The 25065-nt window shown below is 45.8% G+C and overlaps 1 protein-coding gene and 1 long non-coding RNA gene across 4 annotated transcripts in view; one reads left to right on the plus strand and one right to left on the minus strand.

Moving 5' to 3' along the window:
* Nucleotides 1-6917, plus strand: part of LOC310698477 — a 51649-nt gene extending 44732 nt beyond the window's left edge. The window contains exon 2 of the long non-coding RNA XR_014521549.1: nt 6457-6917. This is a non-coding gene — a long non-coding RNA (uncharacterized lncRNA). The remainder of the gene's footprint in view (nt 1-6456) is intronic.
* Nucleotides 1-25065, minus strand: part of LOC310698420 (coiled-coil domain-containing protein 180-like) — a 56978-nt gene that overhangs the window by 1596 nt on the left and 30317 nt on the right. For 2 of the 3 annotated variants that reach the window (XM_083485492.1, XM_083485490.1), the window contains exons 23-38: nt 24464-24608; nt 24249-24365; nt 23013-23111; nt 22260-22352; nt 21562-21755; nt 20557-20636; nt 18286-18421; nt 16129-16212; nt 14899-14971; nt 11072-11213; nt 10638-10798; nt 8573-8710; nt 7820-7931; nt 6093-6198; nt 3457-3595; nt 146-730 (exon numbers count right to left, since the gene is read on the minus strand). In XM_083485492.1, coding sequence (XP_083341618.1) covers nt 599-730; nt 3457-3595; nt 6093-6198; nt 7820-7931; nt 8573-8710; nt 10638-10798; nt 11072-11213; nt 14899-14971; nt 16129-16212; nt 18286-18421; nt 20557-20636; nt 21562-21755; nt 22260-22352; nt 23013-23111; nt 24249-24365; nt 24464-24608 — 1951 coding nt within the window. In that variant the 3' untranslated portion in view covers nt 146-598. Of the gene's footprint in view, nt 1-145; nt 731-3456; nt 3596-6092; nt 6199-7819; nt 7932-8572; nt 8711-10637; nt 10799-11071; nt 11214-14898; nt 14972-16128; nt 16213-18285; nt 18422-20556; nt 20637-21561; nt 21756-22259; nt 22353-23012; nt 23112-24248; nt 24366-24463; nt 24609-25065 lie in introns of those variants that run through there. The other variant, XM_083485491.1, reaches the window with a different exon arrangement.

Raw genomic sequence — 25065 nt, forward strand, 5'->3', positions numbered from 1 at the left:
TAGTAATTATTCAGGCCCACTAATTTCAATGGGTCTACAATGAGTAAGACTTACTTGGACAGAATCCTGAGTATATTCGACAAAACTGTGTTAACAAATGTAGTATATATGGAGAAACATGGACTAAAATGCTGACAAGTTTTCAGGAGGACTTTTTATTTTATGATTCTTTTTTTTTTTTTTTTTTTTGATGCTGAGAGAATTAGATTCCAAGCTTGCAAAAATGTGAAAATGACAGAGTCATTCATCCCTAGTAGACCCAGACATGCAGTCTGACCTGATGTAAAGCAGCCTCTTTGTTCCTCTGGGAACCCTTCTGAGGTGTTGTCAAGAGTTTCAACTGATTGACAATTGATTCAAATTCCCATTTGCAATTCCTTACCAGTTAACCCAGGGTGTTAGAAAACAAGGACGCCTTGATTGCTAAATAATATATTTACTCAAGTGGGTGGGGGTGGATAGATTGCTTACAGAGGGAGAAATGAGAACACGTGACGGTGTCTATTGCTTATACAGAGAGAAATGAGAACACGTGACGGTGTCTATTGCTTATACAGAGAGAAATGAGAACGTATGAAGGCAGAAGAGTGTGGCAGATTCATGCGTAGAGCTGCTTGATCTTCTGCACTGACTTCTTCCACCAGTCTGTCCAGTGCTGGGCCTTCATTAGAAGGGCTGTCTTCTCCTTTTTAATCCTGGCAAATTCCACCTCCAACAGTTCCTTGAATCCCTGTGTGAGCAACACAACCCCAGAAAATGCAAAATAAGGACCAAAGAAATCCATATTTGCCTTTGGAAGCCTTGAAAGTCGCCACTGGAGAGGGAGTGGGGGAAACGGCATGGGAGGGGTGTTTCTGGGACAAAGGTGAAACAGTCAGGTTCCCTTGGCATTTTTACTATTGGATGCTGGGTGTTGTTTATGCAGTCTTGTTATATGTATAGTACTGAAATGTGTTTTTGGTATGTTGTAATGTTTGCTGTTGTGGTGTTTTGTTATGCTATTCTGTAAGCTGCTTTAAGCACGCTTGAAGAGTGGCATGATGTCAAGGTCAGTAAGGCAAGACACTGGTGAGTATGCCCTGGGGGAAGCAGGGCTGGAGTCTGACTCGGGAGAAGGGGGCAGTAGCCTGTGGTGACCCGTACTAGCCAGGATGCAAGAAATAGAGGCAGAGGAAGAGGCAGCCCAGGAAAGTGAAAGGTTGGGTGCTTCCCCTCCCTCCCCTGCACCACTGCCTCCCAGAACCAGGAGAGAACTGAAGCAGGAAGAGCAAAAGCAGCTTCCACACAGGTGTGGTCTCCAGCTACATGTGCACAACCCATCAAGGGAAGGTACATAAACTGGGGGGGGGGGGAGTGTTCTGCAGATGCTGCAACTGCTCCATTGAGCACAAAACCTGGGAATAGCTGCCCAGATGCTAGACTGGTGTGCATAGGTCTCCAGAGCTGTAGAAGCAACTGTTATTGTTATCTATGACAATAAATAAAGAATTAACTCTTTGTCATGTGCATTCCTTTGGCTGGGAAATGTCCTTGCCACGTGCAAATAAAAGGAAGGAAGGAAGGAATCTATCTTTCTGTACTCATACCTAGGGTGACTGAAGGATGGAGTTTAAAAAAACACAAAACTCCCCCTAATTTCCATTAATGATTATGCACTCAGATTCCAGAGATGGAGCCCACTCAAGAGTTGTTGGCATCTATCTGTCTCAAGAGACAATAGAGTGCACCTCCAGGGCTGAAGTCAAACCACTGAAGAATTACAGCACCTGCTGTGGCCACAGAGACCAGTAACTCATAACTGCTGCCTCCTCCATTGTTTTTGCTGTGTTAGCAGCACCAAAATTACCTATCCTGAGCACAAGCCTAGGCAGTGTGTATGGAGGTCCTGAGCTGCCCAGATGACAAGACCCCCCTCTTGGCCTAGCTGATGTGGTCCAAAGGACAGCAGACGAATATATTTGATACCAGCTTGGGGGCAGGAGTTTCCAGAAGGAGGTGTATAAGGCGCCATCTGACCGTCTTAGGGACTTCACTCTGGATTTGTGTAGGGTTTACTCCTTAGCCTTTTTCCTCCTAAACATGTTCCGCAAGTCAATGGGTTCACATTCTTCCTTGGGATTTATTCCCAAAGCCTTTTACACAAATGGGTACATGCAACTACTGATTTGCGCGGTGGTTACATTCCTGACCCCCGCCTGCTCTGTCTCATTCTGCCACTGCCCCATTCTTCCACCTTTTCTGACCACTTCCAGGTTGCTGTGCTATGAGTGCGCAGTCGTGCATCAATTAGACACACATAAATTGGTTGTTGTCTGTATAGTCGCAAGGCAGCAGATGTTTAGGATCAGACTTTTCCTTCTCCAAGATGAGCAACCTTCCCAGGTTGACAAGCCTCATCTGCCCCTCACTTTTCTCTACAGTACATGCAGAAACCGCCTTCTTGACCATTGGACCCATTATTGGTCTTGTCCGCTCAATCCCCCAGCCTGCCTTCACATGCAGGGGAAGTTCCTAACTCCTAACTCAGGGTCTGAGATCCATTGGCTACTCACACTTAGTTTAGCTAGCCAATTGAAGCTGTTTACTTGTGTGTAGCTGCTATCTTGCGGCTTTACTCTTTTGTGCAGCCATTAACTGAAATAAATGGATCTTGGTTATGCTCATTAACTTCAGTGCATCAATTCTGATTAGGACTGAGTGGAAGACAACCCTAGGCATTATGTTTCTGGATTAATGCAGTGTATACACACATACACCTGAAGGGAGCCCTGTTTAGGGAAGTTTTTAATGTTTTAAGTTTTATCCTGTTTAATATTCTGTTGGGAAGCGCCCAGTGGCTGAGGAAACCCAACCAGATGGGCGGGGTATAAATAAAAAATAATTATCGGCGGCAGCAGGAGGCCGCATTAGCTAAAGTGGTGCTTCAGGTTAAGAACAGTTTCAGGTTAAGAACGGACCTTCAGAACGAATTAAGTACTTAACCCGAGGTACCACTGTATTATATTATACTGTGTGGATATTCTCCAAAACTGTTCTTGGATGGAACACAAGGATAGAATGGTGAAGTTATTCTTTAATTACACCAGAAAGAGACTTGGAAGGGGCAGGAAGTGCAAGCTTTTGAACACCAGAGTTATGTGCTGGCTATAGGCTGTCCCAATCAACAGTCTCTAGTTGCAGCATTTTGCTGGAGCCTCTGAACCAGGCTGAAGGGTAGCACATTTACTTAACTGATGTTCATTGAATATTTTTAAATTCCTTTTACATTTTGTATTCATGCTTTTATACTTGTAAGTCACTTTGAGACATTTTTTGCAGTAAGTAACAAACAAAAGTAAATAATAATTCCAACTTCGACCTTTCATGAAATGCTTTTGCATGGAATCCTACCCCACATTAGCAACTGTTTTTCCTATCAGCTGCTGAGGCCACAGCATTTTCCCCACAGTTCCTTACCACATAAACAGCATCCCTTTTTTCCATTGCTGCCATGTGACCCAGGGTGGTCTTGGATGTCGTCAGTGCGGTGGTTTCTCGACAGATGATCTGGTTTGGAAAACCCACCAGGGTAGTTCTTGGGATTCCAGGCCAGGTCCTAAACAAACAAACAAACATTCAATCAATCAATCAATCAATCAATCAATCAAACAACACACACAGAACCCTCCCAAATTGAAATATCAACAACCTCAGATATGCAGATGACACAACCTTGATGGCAGAAAGTGAGGAGGAATTAAATAACCTTTTATTGAGGGTGAAAGAGGAGAGCGCAAAATATGGTCTGAAGCTCAACATCAAAAAAACGAAGATCATGGCCACTGGTCCCATCACCTTCTGGCAAATAGAAGGGGAAGAAATGGAGGCAGTGAGAGATTTTACTTTCTTGGGCTCCATGATCACTGCAGATGGTGACAGCAGCCACAAAATTAAAAGACGCCTGCTTCTTGGGAGAAAAGCAATGACAAACCTAGACAGCATCTTTAAAAGTAGAGACATCACCTTGCCAACAAAGGTCCGTATAGTAAAAGCTATGGTTTTCCCAGTAGTGATGTATGGAAGTGAAAGCTGGACCATAAAGAAGGCTGATTGCCGAAGAATTGATGCTTTTGAATTATGGTGCTGGAGGAGACTCTTGAGAGTCCCATGGACTGCAAGAAGATCAAACCTATCCATTCTTAAGGAAATCTGCCCTGAGTGCTCACTGGAAGGACAGATCCTGAAGCTGAGGCTCCAATACTTTGGCCACTTCATGAGAAGAGAAGACTCCCTGGAAAAGACCCTGATCTGGGAAAGATTGAGGGCAGAAGGAGACGGGGACGGCAGAGGACAAGATGGTTGGATAGTGTTCTTGAAGCTACCGGCATGAGTTTGACCAAACTGCGGGAGGCAGTGGAAGACAGAAGTGCCTGGCGTGCTCTGGTCCATGGGGTCACGAAGAGTTGGACACGACTAAACAACAACAACAAACAAGGACAAGGAGGGCTAGCCATAAAATTTTGCAGCATTATCCTCACTGCCCGTTACTCCTGTTCAGGGTTCATGCCAGTTTGCCTTATCCCCATCCTGGTTCCTATAAGCAGAAGATTCCTTCCTCACCCATCCTGCCCCCAGTTTTCCTTTCTTTTTTCCAGTTAACACTCAATAGTATGTGGCTGAGCGTGCTCAGTCCTTTTGGGGAAGGGGCCACAGCTAAGCAGCAGAGAATCTGCTTTGCACTCAGAAGGTCCTGGATCCAATCCCCAACAGTAGGACTGGGAAAGAATCCCTGCCTGAATCCATGGAGAGCTGTTGCCAGTCAATGTAGACAAAAATGAGCTAGAGAGGGATCAATGGCCTAATTTAATATAAGGCAGCTTCCCGTGTTTCCTATTCCTCAGCTTTGGTTTCCCCCCTCCCTTTTATTTTCTGCCGGTTCTGGGGTTCTCTTAAAGAGGTTGATAGCATCCCTGTTGCTTTCCAATGACCCTATTTTGGCTCCGTTCCTATGGGCACTTACCACCCGAGGTCACTATCAGAGGGACTGTGTTTAGGGACTGTCTCTTTCCCACCCTCACAGCTGTCTCATAGAACCATAGAATTTTAGAGTTGGAAGGCACCCTGAAGGTCATCTAGTTCAATCCTGATAACGTTAATATCCATTAACATTAAAAGAACATGGTAGGGATGTAGACATTCAAAAACAGGTTGCCCAGAGGTGTACCTCGGATCCCTTGCACCCTTGACAAAGAGATGTATTGGTGCCCCTACCCCACCCCTTGCAGGGCAGTGGAGCTTGCAGAAGAGTGGGCAGGCTCCTAGCTACTCCTAGGCAGACTGGAGAGGTGCAATTTTGTGCCCCCCTGGTCCTGCGCCCTTGGTGTGGGCCAACCTGGCCAATCCCTAGATACACCCCTGACATAGTGTGGAAAATTAGTTGCATGTCTGCATTTAACTTACAGCTGAATTAGGGGCAGGCAGCCACTTTGTGGTGGGCCAGATCCAAAAGGGGCCACTCCTCCAGATTGGTGAAGCCAGTTCTAGCAGGTGATTTAAAATACAGCAGCGGAGGCTGGATGGCCATCTGTCAGGGTTTCATTAGTTGAGAATCCTGCATTGCAGCGAGTTGGACTAGATGACTTTTGTGATTCCTTCCAACTGTACCTGTTGTGCATCAGTTACTTTTCATTGCCTTGCAGTATAGTTGCAATTAATCTCTTCGCATCTACCTGGCAGCAGTAAATGACAGCCAGTCTCCTGCTTTCAACAGAAAAAACTGGACGTGCCCTCCTGGTTATTCCTTTGCAGTTATGGCTTTATCTGCCCTATGCTTCACATACGACATCTTACCTGCCACACCCATGACAAAGACATGGCCAGGCATGAGGAGAATGGTTTAGCAGACCAAATCAGGAACACTGGTAGGCCTAATTTAGCCTGCGGTGCCAGACGCTCTGCACACCTGTGCTAAGAGCTGCCATTCTGTAAGCACTCTTGAACTCCAGATGCTGGGGACTCAGTACGGGACTACAAAGCAAATTAACCCAAGATAAATTCTACTGCATGGATGGATTGCCTGCAAACTCCCCCATCAGATGGCTTCAAAATGTTACCTGCTTCCCCGCTCAGCCACCAGCTTGTATTCTTCTCTTTCTAAGGAAAGGCCGGCTTTCTTGCGACGGATCAAAGTACAGGTCTTTTCCCGGGAGACTTCCACCTCTGGCACAGGAGAAAGGCCACTGTTATTGAATATTTCTGATGGTACCAAGGTAGATATATATTGTCGAAAGAATTGGTCTTGTATATGATCTTGAATAATAACTGCAACTTAATGGAAAACAGTCCAATATCTTACACTGGAAACTTGGTACCTCTTGCTTTGGAATATAGCTGTAATGGAGAAAATCACACAAAAAGGACTAGAACCTGCAGACATTTTTAATTATATGTACTGGCATTCTTTCATTACATATACAGTGGTACCTCAGGTTAAGTACTTAATTCGTTCCGGAGGTCTGTTCTTAACCTGAAACTGTTCTTAACCTGAAGCACCACTTTAGCTAATGGGGCCTCCTGCTGCTGCTGCTGCGCCGCCGGAGTACAATTTCTGTTCTCATCCTAAAGCAAAATTCTTAACCTGAGGTACTATTTCTGGGTTAGTGGAGTCTGTAACCTGAAGCGTATGTAACCCGAGGTACCACTGTATAGCAGAACTATCACTGTCAAGATAACCCTTGTCACAAGCCTGACAGATATGGAACAATACTTGATAATCTAGTAACGCTAATATTCTTTACTTGGACTTTTGTTATTTTAATCCATGTAAAACTGTACTCATTCAATGGGCCTATTTTAATAGTTTTGTTTCTCATCTGTTGTTATAACTGTTTTATATACATTATAAAATGAAATAAAAAGCTTTTACAAAAAACAAAAAACCAAATTAACACCAGCAAGATAGGAGTCAGCTTCTAATGTAAGAATGGGGGATAAAACTCAGCGCAGTCTGCATTTTAATGCAAACTCTGTCTGATCTGCACCTTCCAAACAATATGCAAACTGAAATAGCAATCTTTCCAAATTCACACTCTCTTTTGCTAAATTTTCCAATGCAATTCTCCACTCCCTCCACAAAATGTGTAGGAAAATGAGTTTAAATTTGGGGAAAGGATGTGCCTAAAAATACTTGTATGTATTAAGACATCATGCATAAGTGAATTTCCATAAGGGAAAAACTGCTTGTAAAAATGTGACTTAATAGGAAAAAAATGTACTAAAAGACAGATGAATTTCCACAACTACTTTGTTTTTTTAAAGATTAACTGCAAAGTTATGATGGGTGGTAAACTGAGCTTAAGGCTGGGGGAGGGAGAAATTGAAAGTTAAATTGACACGAGTTGTCACTTTAGGGTTTCATTCTCTCACAGCAAGTCCACTTCCTGTGTTTTGCTTCCTCACAAGTTTCCTCCTCTGTGCCCTTGAGAAGAACATGCAAAACACGCTGGCTGCGCTTGCTTATTTGCCTACTGTATTGATACAATGCCCTCCTCCCAAGGCTGTTCAGAACAGCTAACAGTGTAAAATGCTAAAGTTAAAGGTTACTGCATAAAGAAAATGAGGATGGCAGTCAGAGGGCTAACTTACAACCTCTCTCCCAACATGCTAGAATTGTGCTTGCGGTGAATTTTTGTTATGTTCATGTACATATATGAGAGAGCATTCAAATGTGATATCCCCACCATGCAGTGTTATAGTCCACTTTGCCACCTTCCTCTGCTGCACAAGTAAGCTCTCCTTCTGTCAGGAAACCATGGCAGAATTCACATTCCCCTGGACGTACTTCCCTGCTGCACATCGTCAACGGTGAGGCTGGCATCCATCTCCGCAAGCATCTTTTCCGTGGTGGCGGCCAGGCTGGAGACAAATCTCTGGGCGCAGTTGATGACACAGTCCTGTTGGGGAACAACAAGTGGCACAGTGTATGTTGTGTGGAGTAAAAATCTACAAGGGCTTCTCTTTCAATTGGGGTTCTGACTGCCTTCTAGACTCAGACTGGGTGTGGCTTCCTGGCCTGGATGCTGTCACCAGGTCAGCTTCTCAGTCTGATGGGGGGGGGGTAGGGATGGGACAGGAGGAAAGTGTTTCAGGGGACTACCCTTTATCAAGGGCAAGACTTCAGTTTGTCATCAGTTGTGACTTTAAGAACTGGAGCTTGAGCTTGTTTTCCCCTCCTCCCTCCTCTTCCTTTTCTCATGCATGCCATGCCTTTTTTACCCTGTGAACCAGAGGATTGCGAGCCACTGCCAAGCATTGTAGGCAGTACTCGGCTACATGGACCAATGGTCTTACACATCATACGGCAGCTTCCTATGTTCTTTAAAGTCTGGTGGATAAAAGATAAAAAGAGGCCAACCCAAGGAAGCAGCCCGTCCCTTGAACTGCAGACTGTTCTGGTCCCAGTAGTTGATGACAAGAGTACCGGACCCACAAGTGAAAATGTCTGGATAAGCGAAGCTCCATCACTCCATACCTTAAATGATTTCATCTCTGCACTGAACTCTAAAGAGGTGGCAAATCTGAAAGAAAAAGGTACCTCTTGCTGCTTGGTGGATAGACGGATCCCTTTGGCCTGCTCCTTCTGCCTTTCCTCCTCCTCTTGGCACAGAGCCTCCAGCTGGGGCAGATTGTCAGGGTGGCCCAGACTCGGTCGCAGCTTGTGCTTGTTCTTCTCCTTTAATTGAACAGTCAAAGGGCGACATGCGCTCAGTTTTCATTAGAACAGCAGTGCGAACTGAGCTACGTGCATGCAAATTACATTGTGATTATGCTATTCTGCCCTGTTTATGTCAACGGAAAGGACATTGGTATTCTGAACCAATGGATTCAAAAGATTATGACTAAACTGTAGGAATAACTTTTTTATGGTGAGAGCTGTTTGACGGTGGAACAGAAGCCTTTGGAATGTGGTGGACTCTCCTTGGAGGTTTCTAAGCAGAGGCTGGATGGCCACCTGTCTTGGATCCTTTAGCTGAGATTCCTGCATTTCAGGGGGCCGGACTAGATGAAACTCTACAATTCTATGATTCTATGAAATGTAACACAAATGCAGATTGGGGGTGGGGGAAGAGCAAAATCAGTGACACATAGTTTGTGGGATGAAAGTAACAGCAGCAAATACTAATCATATTCATTTATAATTTCATTTGTATTTCCACTTAAAAAAAAAGATGCTCAAACCATCTTACAACAGGAAGATATTTCAAATTCAAACGGTGCAAAAATGAATTTCATAATTAACACAATAAAATGGCAACACAATAGGCCAGTGTAAAAGATACAGATTTAAGGGCACTCCTTGCAGTGAACATTTCTGTCCCTTTGAATATTAATGGACTGGCTGGATGCAAAAGAGTGGTGGGAGGCACCAGCTAGGGAACCCCCAAGGGAACCTCCAGGGGAAGAAGGCTCAGAGACAGGGGATTGATGGTGGGATGATGATGAGTGGTCAGAGGGAGAAGAGGAAGCAGACTGGTAGAAGGACATGTTGGAAGCAGAAGAGGTGACAGGGTTTAGTGAGCAGGAACAGTCTGTGGTAGAGAGCAGTCCAGGCTCAGAGGCAGCAGCAGAGGGGGAGGTGTCAAGAGGCAGAGTGGAGGCAGATTGCTGAAGATGCCAGGGAAGCTCTGTCTCCTGCTGTGACCAGCTCCCCTCCCCACTGGTCTCCCAGAACACACAGAGAAATGAAGATGGTGGAGTGGAGCAAAGAGACAAGACAAAGGAGCCCTAGGCTGCTGGGGAAGGAACCAGTGGAAGAGCCTTAGAGAGTGGTAGCAAGCACCTTCAGTCCTCACATCTGCCTCACTGGGGCAAGACCTACTGGGAAGAGTTGCTTTGATCACTAGGCCTGTGCTGCTTCAGTTTCTCTGAATAAAGAGTTAAATACATTGACACCTGGGTGTTTTTTTATTGTCACTTACTCCTGTCTCTGGCTACTGAAGGGGCAGGGTTTATTGAGTATTTGGCTCATGTGCTTATTTCCTATCATTCCTATAACAACCTTCAAATCAGATTTGTGACTTTTGTTCTCTCAAAATTTCTGGATACTGTGTGGCCTACCTTTTGACCAATCTGAACATATTATGAACAGAGACTGTGCCTAGATTTCTCTTGTTGGCTGCAAAAATGTGAAAGGAAATCTTTTCACAATTAAAGCCTATTCCGTCTGGGTGTTGTTCTCACGTTACAGCAGTGGTTCCCACAGTGGTACCGCCTGCCCCCAAGAGGGTGGGATTACCTAGGAGGGACACTAAGAAGCAAGGGGGCAGCAGTACTGCCCACTTTGGGAACGACTAACAATATAATAGAATTGAACTAAAAATGTTACACGTCTTGGCAAAGGCAAAAAGGAGCGTGACAGTTTCACCTTGGTCCCAGAATCACCTCTCCCATGATGTTGCTCACAGTTCCTCTCCTGCAGCAGCTTGCAAGGATGTGGGCCAGAGAAACCAGTGGTGCTAGTTTCTGTTCCCATTTTTGTTGGAATTCTCCTATGATGTGAGGTGCAAGGGCTGCTGAAGGTGTTTTCCTGCCTTAAGACTGAGGGGCCAGGAGGAGGAAGAAAATAGGGTGGTGCCTTCCAGGATGCTCACACAACCTACTTTTGCAATGTCCCATTTCTGCATCTGTTCCTGTAGGTTGTGCCGTATCTGCTCCATGGAATCCATGAAGAGCTGCTCATGATCTTGGTGGAGTTTGCCAATAACCATCTGAACAATGTGAGGGAGCTGTTCCTCAAAGCTCTTCAGCTGATCCCGGAACTCTGTAAGGTTTGGGGGAAAGGGAAAAGAAACAGCGCTATTTCCCGGCAAGCTAAGGAATTAACTCTCTCATAAGGCAGTGGACTCTCCTTTGTTGGAGGTTATTAAACAGAGGTTGGATGGCCACCTGTCAGGAATTCTTTAGCTGTGATTCCTTCATTGCAGGTGGTTGGATAAGGTGACCCTTGTGGGGGTGCGCACGTTCCTTTCAACTCTAGAATTCTATAGGACTTCCCCACTGGAGAAATGGGTAAAAGATTGCAGCCCAAACTTACCAGAAATGCAGGCTACACGATACTCGTCTACCTGCAGTAAATACATCAGTAGCTTTTGCCCCAACACGTCAACACACAAATCATAGGTTTCTTGCAAATATTCTGGCCGAGTGATCTGATGCTTTTCCTTTTTGTAGAATTCCTTTGGAACATGGAACAGGATAGAAAAAAAGAGCTGGATGAAGATTCTGAGCCCTGGGGCAACAGAAGAGGGCAACAGAGATGCAAGGACAGCTTTGTTGGGTCTATATTGGGCAGGCAAGGGGGTTGATATTGTCCGCCCATCCTGTCCAATCCCAGGCTGATGGGACTGTGCTGGCATGAAACTAGGGATTTAAAAGGGTCTGGCTGTGGCAGAGAAGCTTTGGCGATACAGTGTGAAAAATTTAATCAGGAGCTAAGGGTATGATATATAAATGGCATGGGCATGTACAGAATGCAACCCCTTGCCAATGAGGAACCTCAGCATTTAATTCATTTTTTATGTTTTACGATTCCTAGTAATGGTGACTGATGATGAGTAAATCTTGATATGCTGTTATTTCATGCCTCTTAGTTAAATAAGAATTTGGGTTGAGGCTGATAACACCTTTATGAGCACATAAAGCTCATAAAGCTTTAGGGGTTGGTGAACTAAGAAGTTTGGCGGCCCTTATCTGGACCAGCATCCGAGGTCACACCCTTAGCAGTGGAAGGCAGCTCACAACCACTGTCTTTGCTGCTGACAGTGGATGTCGAGTCATTATGATGCACTGTGAAAAGGGAAAGTGGCTTTTGCCACAAGAACATGGGGATTGCCTTGGGGGCTACCAGGTGCTTGTGGTGGTGTCTATGGCCACTTCTCTCACCACAATCATCCATGTCTGTGTCCTGGAATGACTCAACATCCAGGGCATTTCTTGAGGAAAAAACTGGCAGCAATAAACTGCTTACTGCCCAAGGAAGCCTCTTAGGAGCCACAAGGGACCCATAAACATATTTGTGGGACTGGGGAGCAGGGTTTTGGGACTTTGCAAAAGGTCCCTTCAACCCTAGAAAGGGCCCTGGCTGACAAACCTGGTTTTTCCTGCATTTTCTTTTTAAGGTCTATTTCAACACAGTTCAAACCTTGCAAAGGCTTAGGTTGGGAACCTCCTTCCTGACAAACCCAGCCTCTATGCACTCTCAAACATTGAGGAAGCCATCAGATGGAAAGGAAATAGGAGCCAGGGACCCTCTGTTGTGCTTGAGAGACCCCCCCTCCAGCTAACAACTGCAGGCACTGGGGCCACCAGAAGGAAAGGAAGTAGCAGTCCTTCTGTTTGTGCTTAGATTCAGGCCCAATAGTTGTTGAATTACTGTAGGAATGAAAAATCACAGGAGACGAGAGGCAGGTGTAACATGAGGCGTCTGTCTGGGCGGACCCTGAATAGCCTCTTTTATTGAATATTACAAACATTGCCACAGGTGGGCCTGTGGCTGATTGGTTGATACACAAAGAAACTTGTTGCTGATTGGTTAACATAAGTACTAAGGTGGGAATTACATGTGAGAGGTGGGGATTACATGTGATCATTTATCATCGATGGAGTAAAGGCTGGGAATCGAAGCTGGAACTAGACAGGCATGAAGCCTCCTAATTAAATTGTAACTAGAGATTAATATGGCACGAAACAATATAACAATCAAGTTCTGTAGATGTGGTCAGCTAGGCATGAAGAGCAGGTTCGTACAGTGTGTGCAAAAGCAGGGGAAAGCCTACAAGCAAGACTTCTCAGAAAGCAAGAGAAAGGAGGGGCAAGGCTTCCCCATAATGGAGCAGTTTTGTGCAGAAAGAGAACTAACAGTTATATGCAGAAAGAGGACTTCCCTTTAAATTACTACCTGCTGGATTCTGGAACTATGACATAGTGCCTGAGTTTGCTTTGCTCCTCCTCCCTCCCAATCCTTCCCCCCCCCTTTTTTATTGCTGTACTATTGTATTACTGGTCATTGTAAGCTGGCCTGGGGTCTTTTTTTTTCAGCAGAAGAGCAGGGTGAATATGTTTTAAATAAGTACAGTGGTGCCTCGCAAGACGAAATTAATTCGTTCCGCAAGTCTCTTCGTCTTGCGAGTTTTTCGTCTTGCGATGCACGGTTTCCCATAGGAATGCATTGAAAATCAATTAATGCGTTCCTAGGGAAACTGCCTTCAGACCAGGTCCGGGGACAGTCTGTCCCCAGACCTCTTCTGAAGGCTGGGGGGGGGGACAAGGGCTTTTCGTCCCACCCCCAGCATTTTAAAAAACCCCGGGACAGCGGAGGACTTCTCCGCTGTCCGGGCGATCTTAAAATGCTGGCGGGCAGCATTTTAAAATCGCCCCGGGACAGCGGAGGACTTCTCCGCTGTCCGGGGCAATTTAAAAGCCCCTGGGAAGGCAGGCAGGGGGGACAAAGACTTTTGCCCCCCGCCAGCCTTCAGAAGAGGTCCTGGACCTCTTCTGAAGGCGGGCGGGGGGCGAAAGTCTTTGCTCCCCCCCGCCTGCCTTCCAAAGCCCTCCGGGACAGGCAGGCAGGGGGGAGCAAAGACTTTCGCCCCCCGCCTGCCTTCAGAAGGTGTTCCCTCCCCCCCGCCCGGCTTCGGAGCACCGGGAGAAGCGATCTCCCTGCAGCCCCTTGCTTCAAAAGAGGTCCGGGGGCAGCGGGGAAGAAGCGCTGCGCTTCCCGCTGTCCCCGGACCTCTTTTGAAGCAAGGGGCTGCGGGGAGATCGCTTCTCCCCGCAAACCCTTGCTTCAAAAGAGGTCCGGGGGCAGCGCGAAGTGCTTCCTGCTGTCCCCAGACCTCTTTTGAAGCAAGGGGCTGCGGGGAGATCGCTTCTCCCCGCAAACCCTTGCTTCAAAAGAGGTCCGGGGGCAGCGCGAAGCGCTTCCCGCTGTCCCCGGACCTCTTTTGAAGCAAGGGGCGGTGGGGAGAAGCGAAAGTCTTTGCTCCCCCCCGCCTGCCTTCAAAAGCCCTCCGGGACAGGCAGGCAGGGGGGAGCAAAGACTTTCGCCCCCCGCCTGCCTTCAGAAGGTGTTCCCTCCCCCCCGCCCGGCTTCGGAGCACCGGGAGAAGCGATCTCCCCGCAAACCCTTGCTTCAAAAGAGGTCCGGGGGCAGCGGGAAGCGCTTCCCGCTGTCCCCGGACCTGGGGCTGTGGGGAGAAGATCGCTTCTCCCTGCCGCCCCTTGCTGCAAAAGAGAAGACCCGCTGTCCCCGGGGCAAGCTTCGTTTTGCGAAGCAAGCCCATAGGGAAATTCGTCTTGCGAGGCAACTCGAAAACGAAAAAAACCTTTCGTTTTGCGAGTTTTTCGTCTCGCGAGGCGTTCGTCTTGCGGGGTACCACTGTACAGCTGACTCAGCTTACGCTGGGGTTACATTATGGGGACAGCACATAATGTCAAAATCGCATATAGTCAAAACACATTGGGTTCAATGGCAGGTGGGATCGCCAAACTCTTTGTTTCCTGGATGCCTGCCTACTTTCCATTTAAAAAGTAAAAAAAATAAAAGGTCAAGCACGTAAAACTGAATGTGCACAAGTTAAATATATGTAAGTTGTGAGTTACCTGCAATATTGATTCCCTTGCCCTACTAGCCCAGAAAGATTTGCCTCTTGGCCCTGCTCACAACTCTGCATCATTTGTCAACAATGGTGGAGGCAGAACGTGATGGCACCAGGATGCAAAAGAAGTGTTGCTATATATTATTGCTAGAAAGGGGGAGGATTCTCCTAACAGCTGGTTCTGCTCTGAAGCTGCATTACCAGGATCATTAAAAAGGAAAAAAGGAAATAAATCCGGAACTAGCCATAGCAGAAGTATCCTTACCTCTGCAGAATTCATAATAATATCAAAGTTGTCCCACAGGATGCTGAAGATAATTCCTTTCAAATGTTCAGAACTAAAGAAAAAAAAGGGGTTTAAAGGAGGTGCCTAGGAGTAGATTTAATAATATTTACAGTGCTACCATTATCAGTACATTGCATGTGGCTCAGTCAATTCCATTTGGACAGAATCATCTCCAGTGTTCTGCTCTGAGATGTGGCCTTAGTAAGGCAAGGCCTCATCTGCACCCTGGACATCTCCATGCAGGGCTCAGGCTGGTAACTCCATAAAAGAAGAGCTCAGGTGTTGTTTCAGCGCCCATCTTCCTCAGACTGAGCCTTAAATAGGAGCTGGAGCTGTCATAGCTAATAGCTCTGGCTTTGGTGGGAGGAGCCTCTTCATTTAAAGGGGCCCAGCAGGCTTTAGTAGACATCCGCTCTGACAAAGCAGGGGAGACTGTGGTTTCACTAGGGCTTCTGAGATGGATTCAGAGGAGGGCAATGCAGAGAGATGCCCGCAAAATGGGCTGGTCTTGAGTCAGTGCTTTGGTTCAGTATATACCTCTTGGGCTGGCACTGAGTGCAATTCAGACTCCTAGTCTGAATCTATTGCTTCGTTCCTTGAAGAAGGGAAGTATTCCCCTGAGGTCAGGACACTCTCCTTTGCCAACTCAGAGAAGGAGGAGAAAAAGGGAAGCCGTGCTATTCCATTGGCCATCCTAAGAGACCCATAACCCTCTGGCTCTTCCTCAACTTACCCACCAGGCAACCTGAATCTGTTACCATCCCATCTGGCCATTATAACTGCTGTAACTTTACTAACCGGTGTCTGAGTTCCTTTGCTTTCCTTTTTCCCTCCTTTTGCCCTTTTCCTTTAATGTGATTTCTTTTAATGTTTAAATATGGAGGCAGGGACTGCTTTGCTTTAGTGACCTTGTACAGTGGTACCTCGGGTTACAGACGCTTCAGGTTGCAGACTCCGCTAACCCAGAAATAGTACCTCAGGTTAAGAACTTTGCTTCAGGATGAGAACAGAAATTGTGCGGTGGCAGTGCAGTGGCAGTGGGAGGCCCCATTAACTAAAGTGGTACCTCAGGTTAAGAACAGTTTCAGGTTAAGAACGAATTAAGTAGTTAACCCGAGGTACCACTGTAAGTCACCTGAAGGAGCCTCTTCAGCTGAAGAACAGACTAACAAAGCTTATCAAAGCATAAATCTTAACCATGGGGCTTACTCATTGTCTTTTGGCTTGTCTCCAAAGATCTGCATCTTCCTCTCAATCCGAGTGGTTTTTGTATATCTCTGTATGGAGCTGACACTGTTCTCGAAAAGAAAGGATTTAGAGCAGGGTGGTGGTGGTTGCTTCTTTGTTTCTTCCAGAAGTTGGTTAGTCACCCCACCCCAATATCACAGAGATATAATCACTGATTATAAATAAATATAAATAAATAAATATTGGCAAGCCACCATGAAGTCCTAGCTGGAGCCATGTGAACACAAACAGAGCTCTTACTGGATGAGACACAAGTCCATCTGGGCTAGCCTTTCCTAAGCTGGTGCACTCCATATGCTTTGGAATTCAGCTCCCAATCCACTCTAGTCATTTCAGTTGCAGCCTTGGCTGACAACTCTTTTCAGCCACAGGTAAAAACTTGGGGTGGTATCTAGTGCTAGCCCTGTTGTATCAGGCCCATCTAACCCAGCATCCTGTTCTCACAGTGGCCAACTAGATGCCTGTGGGAAACTGGTATTCAGAATCACTGTTGCCTCTAACCATGAAGGTGGGGCATAGCCATCGTGGCCAATAGCCATTGATAGTCTTATCCTCTATGAATCTATTTAATCCTTTTTCTGAAGCCATTTAAGGTGGTGGCCACCACCGCCACTACTGCGAATGAGTTCCATAGTTATAACTATGCCCTGCTATGTCCTGAATCTGCTGGCACTCAGCTTTGTTGGATGTCCATGAGTTCTGGTGTTATGAAAAAGAGACAATATTTTTTTCTCTATTCACTTTTTTCATGCCATGGAGTAGATCCATTCAAATCTAACTTAGGTTCATTAATTTCAGTGGGTCTATTCTAAGACTTAGTTGCATAAAACTGTTTACCTTCCCTGCCCCCAGCTCCCTCACCTTCTCATGTTATTTGCATATCACAAAAATAGCATAATAAATTTGCAGCAATATCTACAACATATAATTCACCATTAGTAGTTAATGTATAAATTCTTGGTTTGTGAATTGGCTTAAACAAAAACAAAGGAGTAACAGGACAGAACAGAGTTAACAAATAACATTCAACATTGTATAGCCAGGAGCTCTCATGGTTGTGCTTAGATTAAGTCTGAGTACAGTGGTGCCTCGCAAGACGAAAAGAATCCGTTCTGTGATTCTCTTCGTCTAGCAGTTTTTTCGTTTTGCGAGGCAAGCCCATTGAAGGATTAGCGGATTAGCGCTATTAGCGGCTTTTAGCGTCTTATCTGCTGATCGGATCAGCTGATAAGCGGCTTAGAAAAAAGGGGGGGGAACAGCAGGAACTCGCAAGACATTGTCGTCTTGCGAAGCAAGCCCATAGGAAATTCGTTTTGCGAAGCACCTCCAAAACGGAAAATTCTTTCGTCTAGCGAGTTTTCCGTCTTGCGAGGCATTCGTCTTGCAGGGCACCACTGTAATAGTCATTTTTCCTCTTATGTTACCAATGAAGCAATATAAAGTGCTGGTCTATTGATGAACATGGGAGATGGGTTCAAAGTAAGTATAATAATTTAATTTGGATCTTTCGCAGAACTTTTGCCACTTTGGTATCTGGTTAAGTGGGATCGAAGTGGGTTAGTGATTGGAATAGAAACAATAATTTTGGTAGAGTCATCATTTTTACCATTGCTAATTTGTCCAGGAAAGTAAAATTGGTTTTGCTCTCTTTTTTGCGAAATTCTGAAGTACTGTCTGCCATACTAGAGGATATTTTGTCAATACAGTCTGTTAAGGTTACTTGTTATAATTATTCCTAAATAGCTAAGCTTTGTGTGACAGAGTCTAATGCCTGTGAGTTCTGTGAAAGCTTTTTGGATGTTGGGTGGTACATTGAAGCATAAAGCTTCAGATTTCGAAATTTTAACCTGACTGTGTTGCCAAGTTGTGAAGCGCTCCCATGTACTGCTGCTCCCATTTTCAACAGGTCAGGTGTCATTACCACTAAATTGTCAGTGAATAATCCTATTTGAGGCTGATTTATTTGGGTGTGTTAAAAAACAACATTGAAGTGTCTGTGAGTTATTCTTGAAAAATGTCCTTTCCAAGTGTGTGTCAGTGGGGGTGGGGTACGGTTGGAAGGGGAGGGGGAGAAGCCACTGAAACAGAAGGAGGGGACAATTTTCTTGTTTTCCTCACCTTCCTGACATCTGCTTGCCAAAGGAACTAGATTTCCGTGCAGACGTGAGAGACATGTTGGTTTGAGCAACCTGGGTGCTTTCGCGATGAGAGGCTCCACCCGAGAATGCCGGAGAAAATGGTTTTGGCATAAGCTCTAAGAAAGGATGGAAGAGGGCATTAAGTGGCAGGTGGGGACAGCTCAGAATGTCAATGGCTTCCAGTGCTTCCTGGGGCCCCAAACGTCAGGAAAGAGAGAGCTCCACCTTTCATATCAGGCCCACTACTCTCACTTTGCACAGATAATTTAGAGGCAATGTTTCCATGAAACATCACTTCTGAATTGAACGAGCGCAGCAGAGTGGGTCAACAGAGTTTGTCTTAGCCAAGATCCTCACCAAATCCTCAAGCCAGCCCCATTTGTTGGGATCACACCTCCTATGGTTGTCTCCAACTAAGCTTTAGTCAGAGCAGACCTATTGAAATCAAGAAACCCAGTTCATGTTCATTTCAATGGGTTTACTCTGAGTAGGAACAGCATTGAATACAGCCCCTAAAATGCACTCTCTTCTCTTGGAGAGAAGCTGCCTTCTACTGAGTCAGACCCCTGGACTATCTAGCTCAGTACTGTCTACACTGGCAGAAGCTCTCAAGATTTTCAGGCAGGGGACATTCCCAGCCCAACCTGGAGGTGCTGGGGATTGAACATGGAAGCTTCTGCATGCAAAGCAGATGCTCTACCACTGAGCCGTATCTCTTCCTTGTTGTGCTTGGGCTACAGAGTGTTACAGGCCATGTTGGCAGAACCTTGAGTGTCAGAATACTTATAATTTGTTTTTGTGAACCTAAGTTTGTTTCTAGACCTCATGGTTGCAGAGAAAGGCTTGAAAGTGAGCAAGGCAGCATGGGAAGCTGCTTTATACATCCAGAAACTTGGTCCATCTAGCTCAGTACTCTCTGCACTGATTGCCAGCAGCTCTCTAGAGTTTCAGATAGGGTATCTTTCCCAGCCCTACCTGGAGATGCCATTGGGGACTGAACCTGGGACAATAAATTAATAATGAAGCTTACACAAAGGAGGCAAAATACTATTACAATTGCAAAGTGTACATTTCAGTGAGGCTTTCAAAGAACCGTGTACCCCAAAAGTAATTATTGTTATACTGAAGAATGCTCTAAGCAGCTGACAAAAAGACAGATTTCTGGATACGGTCCTGTTTCAAAGATCTTCCTCTGTTTCAAGGCTCTGATTGCAGTTTTCACAACTGGGAGGACTTCAAAAAAGTGACTCAATTCTAAGAGGGGGGAAACCACTGCAATGGTCTAGAATGATAGGCAGGTAGAAATGAATACTTTGTTTGATATTTTGTCTACATTATTGTAAACTTCATTATTAATATATTGTGTTTACAGTCCTGTTGCCTTGGAGCACTATTTCTGAGGTGGTTATGTGTGAAATGGGGCAAAGTCTCCAGCAGCTGATGCCAAACCCAATGCCAAACCCAATGCCAAACCTAATGCTAGCCAATGCAAGCGTCGCCAACACCATGCACTCTGCCCAAGGACCTCTTCTGGTGCCTGAAAAAGGTCTCAGCAAATATCCATCCCCAAATCACCAAAGTGTGAGAGTGACTGCTTGCTCTTCCTACTCGATTCCCATTTGCACAGACTCCACCTCTCCCTTGAGCATCTGCATGGTGGATATTTTGTGACCAGCAGCCACAGTGCTCTGTCAGAACTCCAATTGTGACCAGCGGGCCCAAAAAGTTTTGGCAACCCTGTGGTGGATAGCCATACTGATTGATAGGTAGTCTACATGTGAAGGTATGTAAAAACAGTGTGTGAAATAATATAGTTAGGAGAATCTGCTTCTGCGGACTGTACTGTATTAAGAATATGTTGAGAATGGTTTGTTTGTTTGTTTGTTTGTTTGTTTTTTGCGGGGTGGAGAATGTTTGTACTGGAAAAATTAGGCCTTGGACCAGTTTGACAGAAAGCAGACAGTGAATTCTTCTTGCTGAATCAAGCACACTTTTCCTCAGAGAACGCATCTTGATTTCAAGGTGTGTGAGTAAGGCTAAGGCAAGGGAATGCTTCTATATAAGCCTGGGTAATTTATAGGCCTGTGAACTCTGCTTTTGCAGGTTCCCGGTGGCTGCTGTTGTTGTGATCTAGTAAAGCTGTCTTAAGCATTGCAACTGGTGTGGTTAATTGAAGAAATCCGTTATAACCCCCTGAGTTAAGCTGTGTGGCTGCAACGATTGCCTGCATGGAAGGTCTCCTTGTGCCCACCTGGTGCTGTTTCTGTTGCAGCGGACTGCAAGCGCTCTTTCTCCTGCTGCGCATCTGTCAGTCTTCTGGTGCGATGGGATCTGAAACAAGCTCAACACAGGTTAAGACTCCGGTCCTGGGAATTTGTAGGGGATGTCTTTTGACCCATAAAGCTTTCTTTCCTTTTTTGATATTATTTACAAAAACAGAGGTCCTTCAAGTCTTACATTCCCTTACTTGTATTCCGCTATTTGACAAAGCAATTCCATCTTTCAGTGAAGTCAACACTCCATGACCTCCCTTCCCTCCTGTGGACTAGAGCTCAGTTAACTTGTCTCAGCCAATTCCGTGCACTTTATTTAAGCACTCTTTCTCTGTTGGAGTTTCGTGACACTTTCATTTTCTTGCCCACATCGTCTTAGCAGTAACTTTTCCCATTGGGTAGCCAACATGAAGTCCTCTTTATGTTGTTGGGATTACAACTAACATCATCCCTGACCATTAGCCACACTGGCTGGGGCTGATGGGAGTTGGAGTCCAAAAACATCTAGAGGGCACCACATTGGCTACTCCTTGCCCTCATTAGGGTGAATGGAGAACCACCCTACCAACTGCAGTCTGCTCTCAGTCAGTCTCCACCTGCCTGTCCTCCTACAACCAGTTCAGGGGAACTGGTCACTGGCTATCAGCTTCCTCCTCCTTAGTCAGTTTTGCCCTCTTAGCAGGGAGGAGGATGGGGATAAAACAAGAATTAACCAGCTGCCTGTGATTGGCTCTGGTTCTGCCTGCCTCTGGCTTTGGCGCCACCACCTTTTGGGTGTCCCTTCCTTCTGCCCTCCCAGTCCCAACAGTCAACAGCCACCACTGCTAGGTACCACTCTCTGCAGTGAGTTTAAAAACCAAGTGGAGGCATTTGTTCATGAGCATCTCCCTCCTTGCTGATGGGCTTAGTGTTTACTGTGCTCTCAGTCTCCACCACTTTTGCAAGAACCAGGACCATCCCGCCCCTTCCCCTTCAATACCTACCCAATGAGGTGCTTGATCACACTAATCGCTGCATCGTCAAAGGCTGGCTTCCCCATCCGGCTTGGGTTCAACAGTGATGTGCATTCAACACCCATCACAAATGTCTTGCTTTCCTGCAGCATGCTGTCTGACTGGATGGAGGTTGTCACGGAGGTAGGGATTGTGGGGTCTTGTACATAAGAGAACACAGGGTCCTGTGTCGGAAAGGAGCAAAATAGATGAAGCATCCTATTGGACCAGACCAAAGGTCAATTTTCCCAGCTTCCTGTTTCCAGCTGTGGCTAGCCAAATGCCTTGGGGGAAGCCACAAGAACAACATAGCGATCTGCCTTATACTAAGTCAGATGATTTATCCTTTTAGTTCAGCACTGCTTACACTGACTGGCAGTAGCTCTCCAGGGTTTCAGGCAGGGAGTCTTTTCCATGCTTACCTGGAGATCCTGGGAACTGAACCTGGGGCCTTCTCCATGTGAAGCAGATGCTCTACTATTGAGCTACAGCCCTTCCCCAAAGGGGGAGCTTTAAGCTTTACAGATCTGCAAATTTCCCCATCAACATCATGTGTCATTTTGCCCACTGATTGCCAGGGAACTGTCTTTTTGCTTATGTTATTCTTGTTTAGCAGTGCATTGTACACAAATGGCACTAGGGAGACAAATAATAATCATTACAATCATTCACCATGTGGATCTATTTACCAGTTCGAGCAGGCAATTGAGATACTTGCTTCTTTTTTTCAGTTCTTCCATCACAAACGTGGCAAACTCATAGAGTGCTTCTGAAGTTACAGACTGAGAGAAATAAACAAACCAGGCACTAAATATGATTTTGTTCAATATAAACACACACACACACACACAAACACACACACAGTGGCACCTTGGGTTACATATGCTTCAGGTTACATAAGCTTCAGGTTGCAGACTCTCCTAACCCAGAAATAGTACCTCAGGTTAAGAACTTTGCTTCAGGATGAGAACAGAAATTGCGCGGCGTGGCAGAAGCGGGAGGCACCATTATCTAAAGTGGTGCTTCAGGTTAAGAACAGTTTCAGGTTAAGAACGGACCTCTGGAACGAATTAAGTATGTAACCAGAGGTACCACTGTATTAACATTGCTATTTTTCTAAAAAAAGAGGTGCTGGAACTCACCATGAACACCTCCCTCGTTCTCTTAGAATAGCAGTGGCGCCCACCTGAGAGGTGCTGGAACTGAGTTCTAGTAAGTTCCAGCTGAGAGAATTCTTTAGTTTATGTGCTGCATGAAGTCATTTCTTGTTGTTTGTCCTGAATCTTCCAATGCCCAGCTTCATTTAATGAATGATTCCCTTACTGAGGAATCCCTGACAAGCTTCCAGGTCTGTATTCCAGACTTTGAAAACCCTGGATGTGACTTGAACCCCTTGCAGCAAAAAGACAAATCATTTTTAATTGCATGCTGTTGGAACTTACTTCCTTATCTGCAGTGGGATGGGCACAAGCATCAATCCTTCTGGTGAGTTTCTCCATGTAAGAGTTTAACGTCTGGGTCTGCCAATTGGATTTTGCCACCTAAGAAGGAAAAGGGAGAACTTGAAGTCAAAAGCTTAACTGAGATTCGCAGAAGGTAAGTGGAGAAAGGTTTTCCTGGCTGACACTGATGCAAGGGGATATGGGACTTCCAGTGGCAGAACTACAATTGGGCAAATGCATTTCCCCAGATGTGTGTTTACCAGTTAAGGAGAAAGGCAAGGGTGGGGAAATCTGCAGGAGATACAGTGGTGCCTCTCAAGACGAAATTAATCCGTTCCGCGAGTCTCTTTGTCTTGCGGTTTTTTCGTCTTGCGAAGCACGGCTATTAGCGGCTTAGCGACTATTAGCGGCTATTAACGGCTTAGCGGCTTTAAGAAAAAGGAAACAAACTCACAAGAACTCACAAGACGTTTCGTCTTGTGAAGCAAGCCCATAGGGAAATTCGTCTTGCGGAACGACTCAAAATACGGAAAACTCTTTCGTCTTGCGCGTTTTTCGTCTTGCGAGGCATTCGTCTTGCGAGGTACCACTGTAGTTTTGTGAGAATTCATCCCCCAGTGGTCTGAGAGCTTTATACTGGTGATCTGCAGTGTATCTCTGGCTATGCATGATATGTTGTTTCAGAATCCTTCTTGTCTCTTTTGCCATCCTCTACTCAGCATTTGCTGCAGAGAGCCAGTGGTGTAGTGGTTAGAGTGTCAGACTAGGGCCTGGGAGATTGGGGTTCAAATGCCACCCTCCATCATGAAGCTCACTTTTGGGGCCAGTTGCTGCCTCTCAGCCTAACCTACCTCACAAGGTTGTTGTGGGGGTTAAATGAGTGTGGGGAGAACTGCAAATGCCACCTTGAACTCCTTGGAGAAAAAGGTGGGATATAAATGCAACGTAATAGATGAAATAATAAATAAAAAAGGCGGGTCTCACTGGCGTTCCCACCAGGACTCATTCAGTTCTGGGGGTCCTTCCTGTGCTTTATCCCTTTTGCTGTTTGTGTGCAAGTGCTAACGGGGAGGATAAGATGAGTAAGGGCTTGTCAAACACCCAAGGAAGTAATCTGGAGCCCTTCAAAGCTTTAGGTAAAAAGTCATTGAGCTGGGGGTAAAGGAGAAAGCTCCATGCCTGCCTCTCCCCACTCTGGCAATAAAGTAAAATAAAATACTCTTCATTTATCTGCACCTCTGTTTTGATTTTCACTTGAGTGTTCGTCAAGAACCGTTGGATTTTCTCTATGAAGAGCCGGTCAAGTGCCAGAAAACGAAACTTGCTTTCATATCTGTTGATGACCTCTGTAGCCTTGGGAGGCAGATGGGAAAAATAAGAGTTTTTATTCTTCTCGCTGTTCTTGATGCAACCTCTATCTTGCTAGAACAGGGAGACCGGCATCTCCTCACCTGCTCCAGGTAAGAAGACTCCATCTTCTCCAGGTCAATCATGATCAAGCCCTCGACAAATTCAATGCGCCCACTCTCCTTGTGCAGGCGCTTGATGAAGCCATCTAGTTCCTCAGGAGAAAAATTTCCGCCATCAGCAAATAATCTGGGAAAAACAATGAAAAATACCGTTTAAGGATGCTATGACTCTGGATGGCCTGAGGTTGGAAAAGGCCCTGTTTATGATTCCACCTGTATAGGAGGATCTTATAAAGACTTAGTGGAAGTTGCCTCTTTAGGGCAAGTAGGACACTACCTTGCCTACCCCAGTCTGCCTTCAGCTAGCCCCCACCTGCCTGCTTTCTCACTTACAAGGGGTGCTGGCACCAGCTGCCAGCTTCCTTCTCCTCCTCAAGTCTCAGAATTGTCCCTTGTAGAACTCAGCAGGGGAAGGAGGAGGGGGACAGGAACGTGGCTTAATTTATGCACTTGTACAAAGCTAAGATAGGGAATTTATAAGCCTGGGGATTCCACTTTTGTGGGTTTCCCAGTGGTGGCTACCATGACTAAGTAAAGTTGCCTTAAACAACACAGTAGTGTTGATATCGGAGCGGCGCATCAGC

This window comes from Podarcis liolepis, assembly GCF_965112155.1.
Source record: "Podarcis liolepis genome assembly, chromosome: Z".
In the NCBI taxonomy this organism is placed as follows: Eukaryota; Metazoa; Chordata; class Lepidosauria; order Squamata; family Lacertidae; genus Podarcis; species Podarcis liolepis.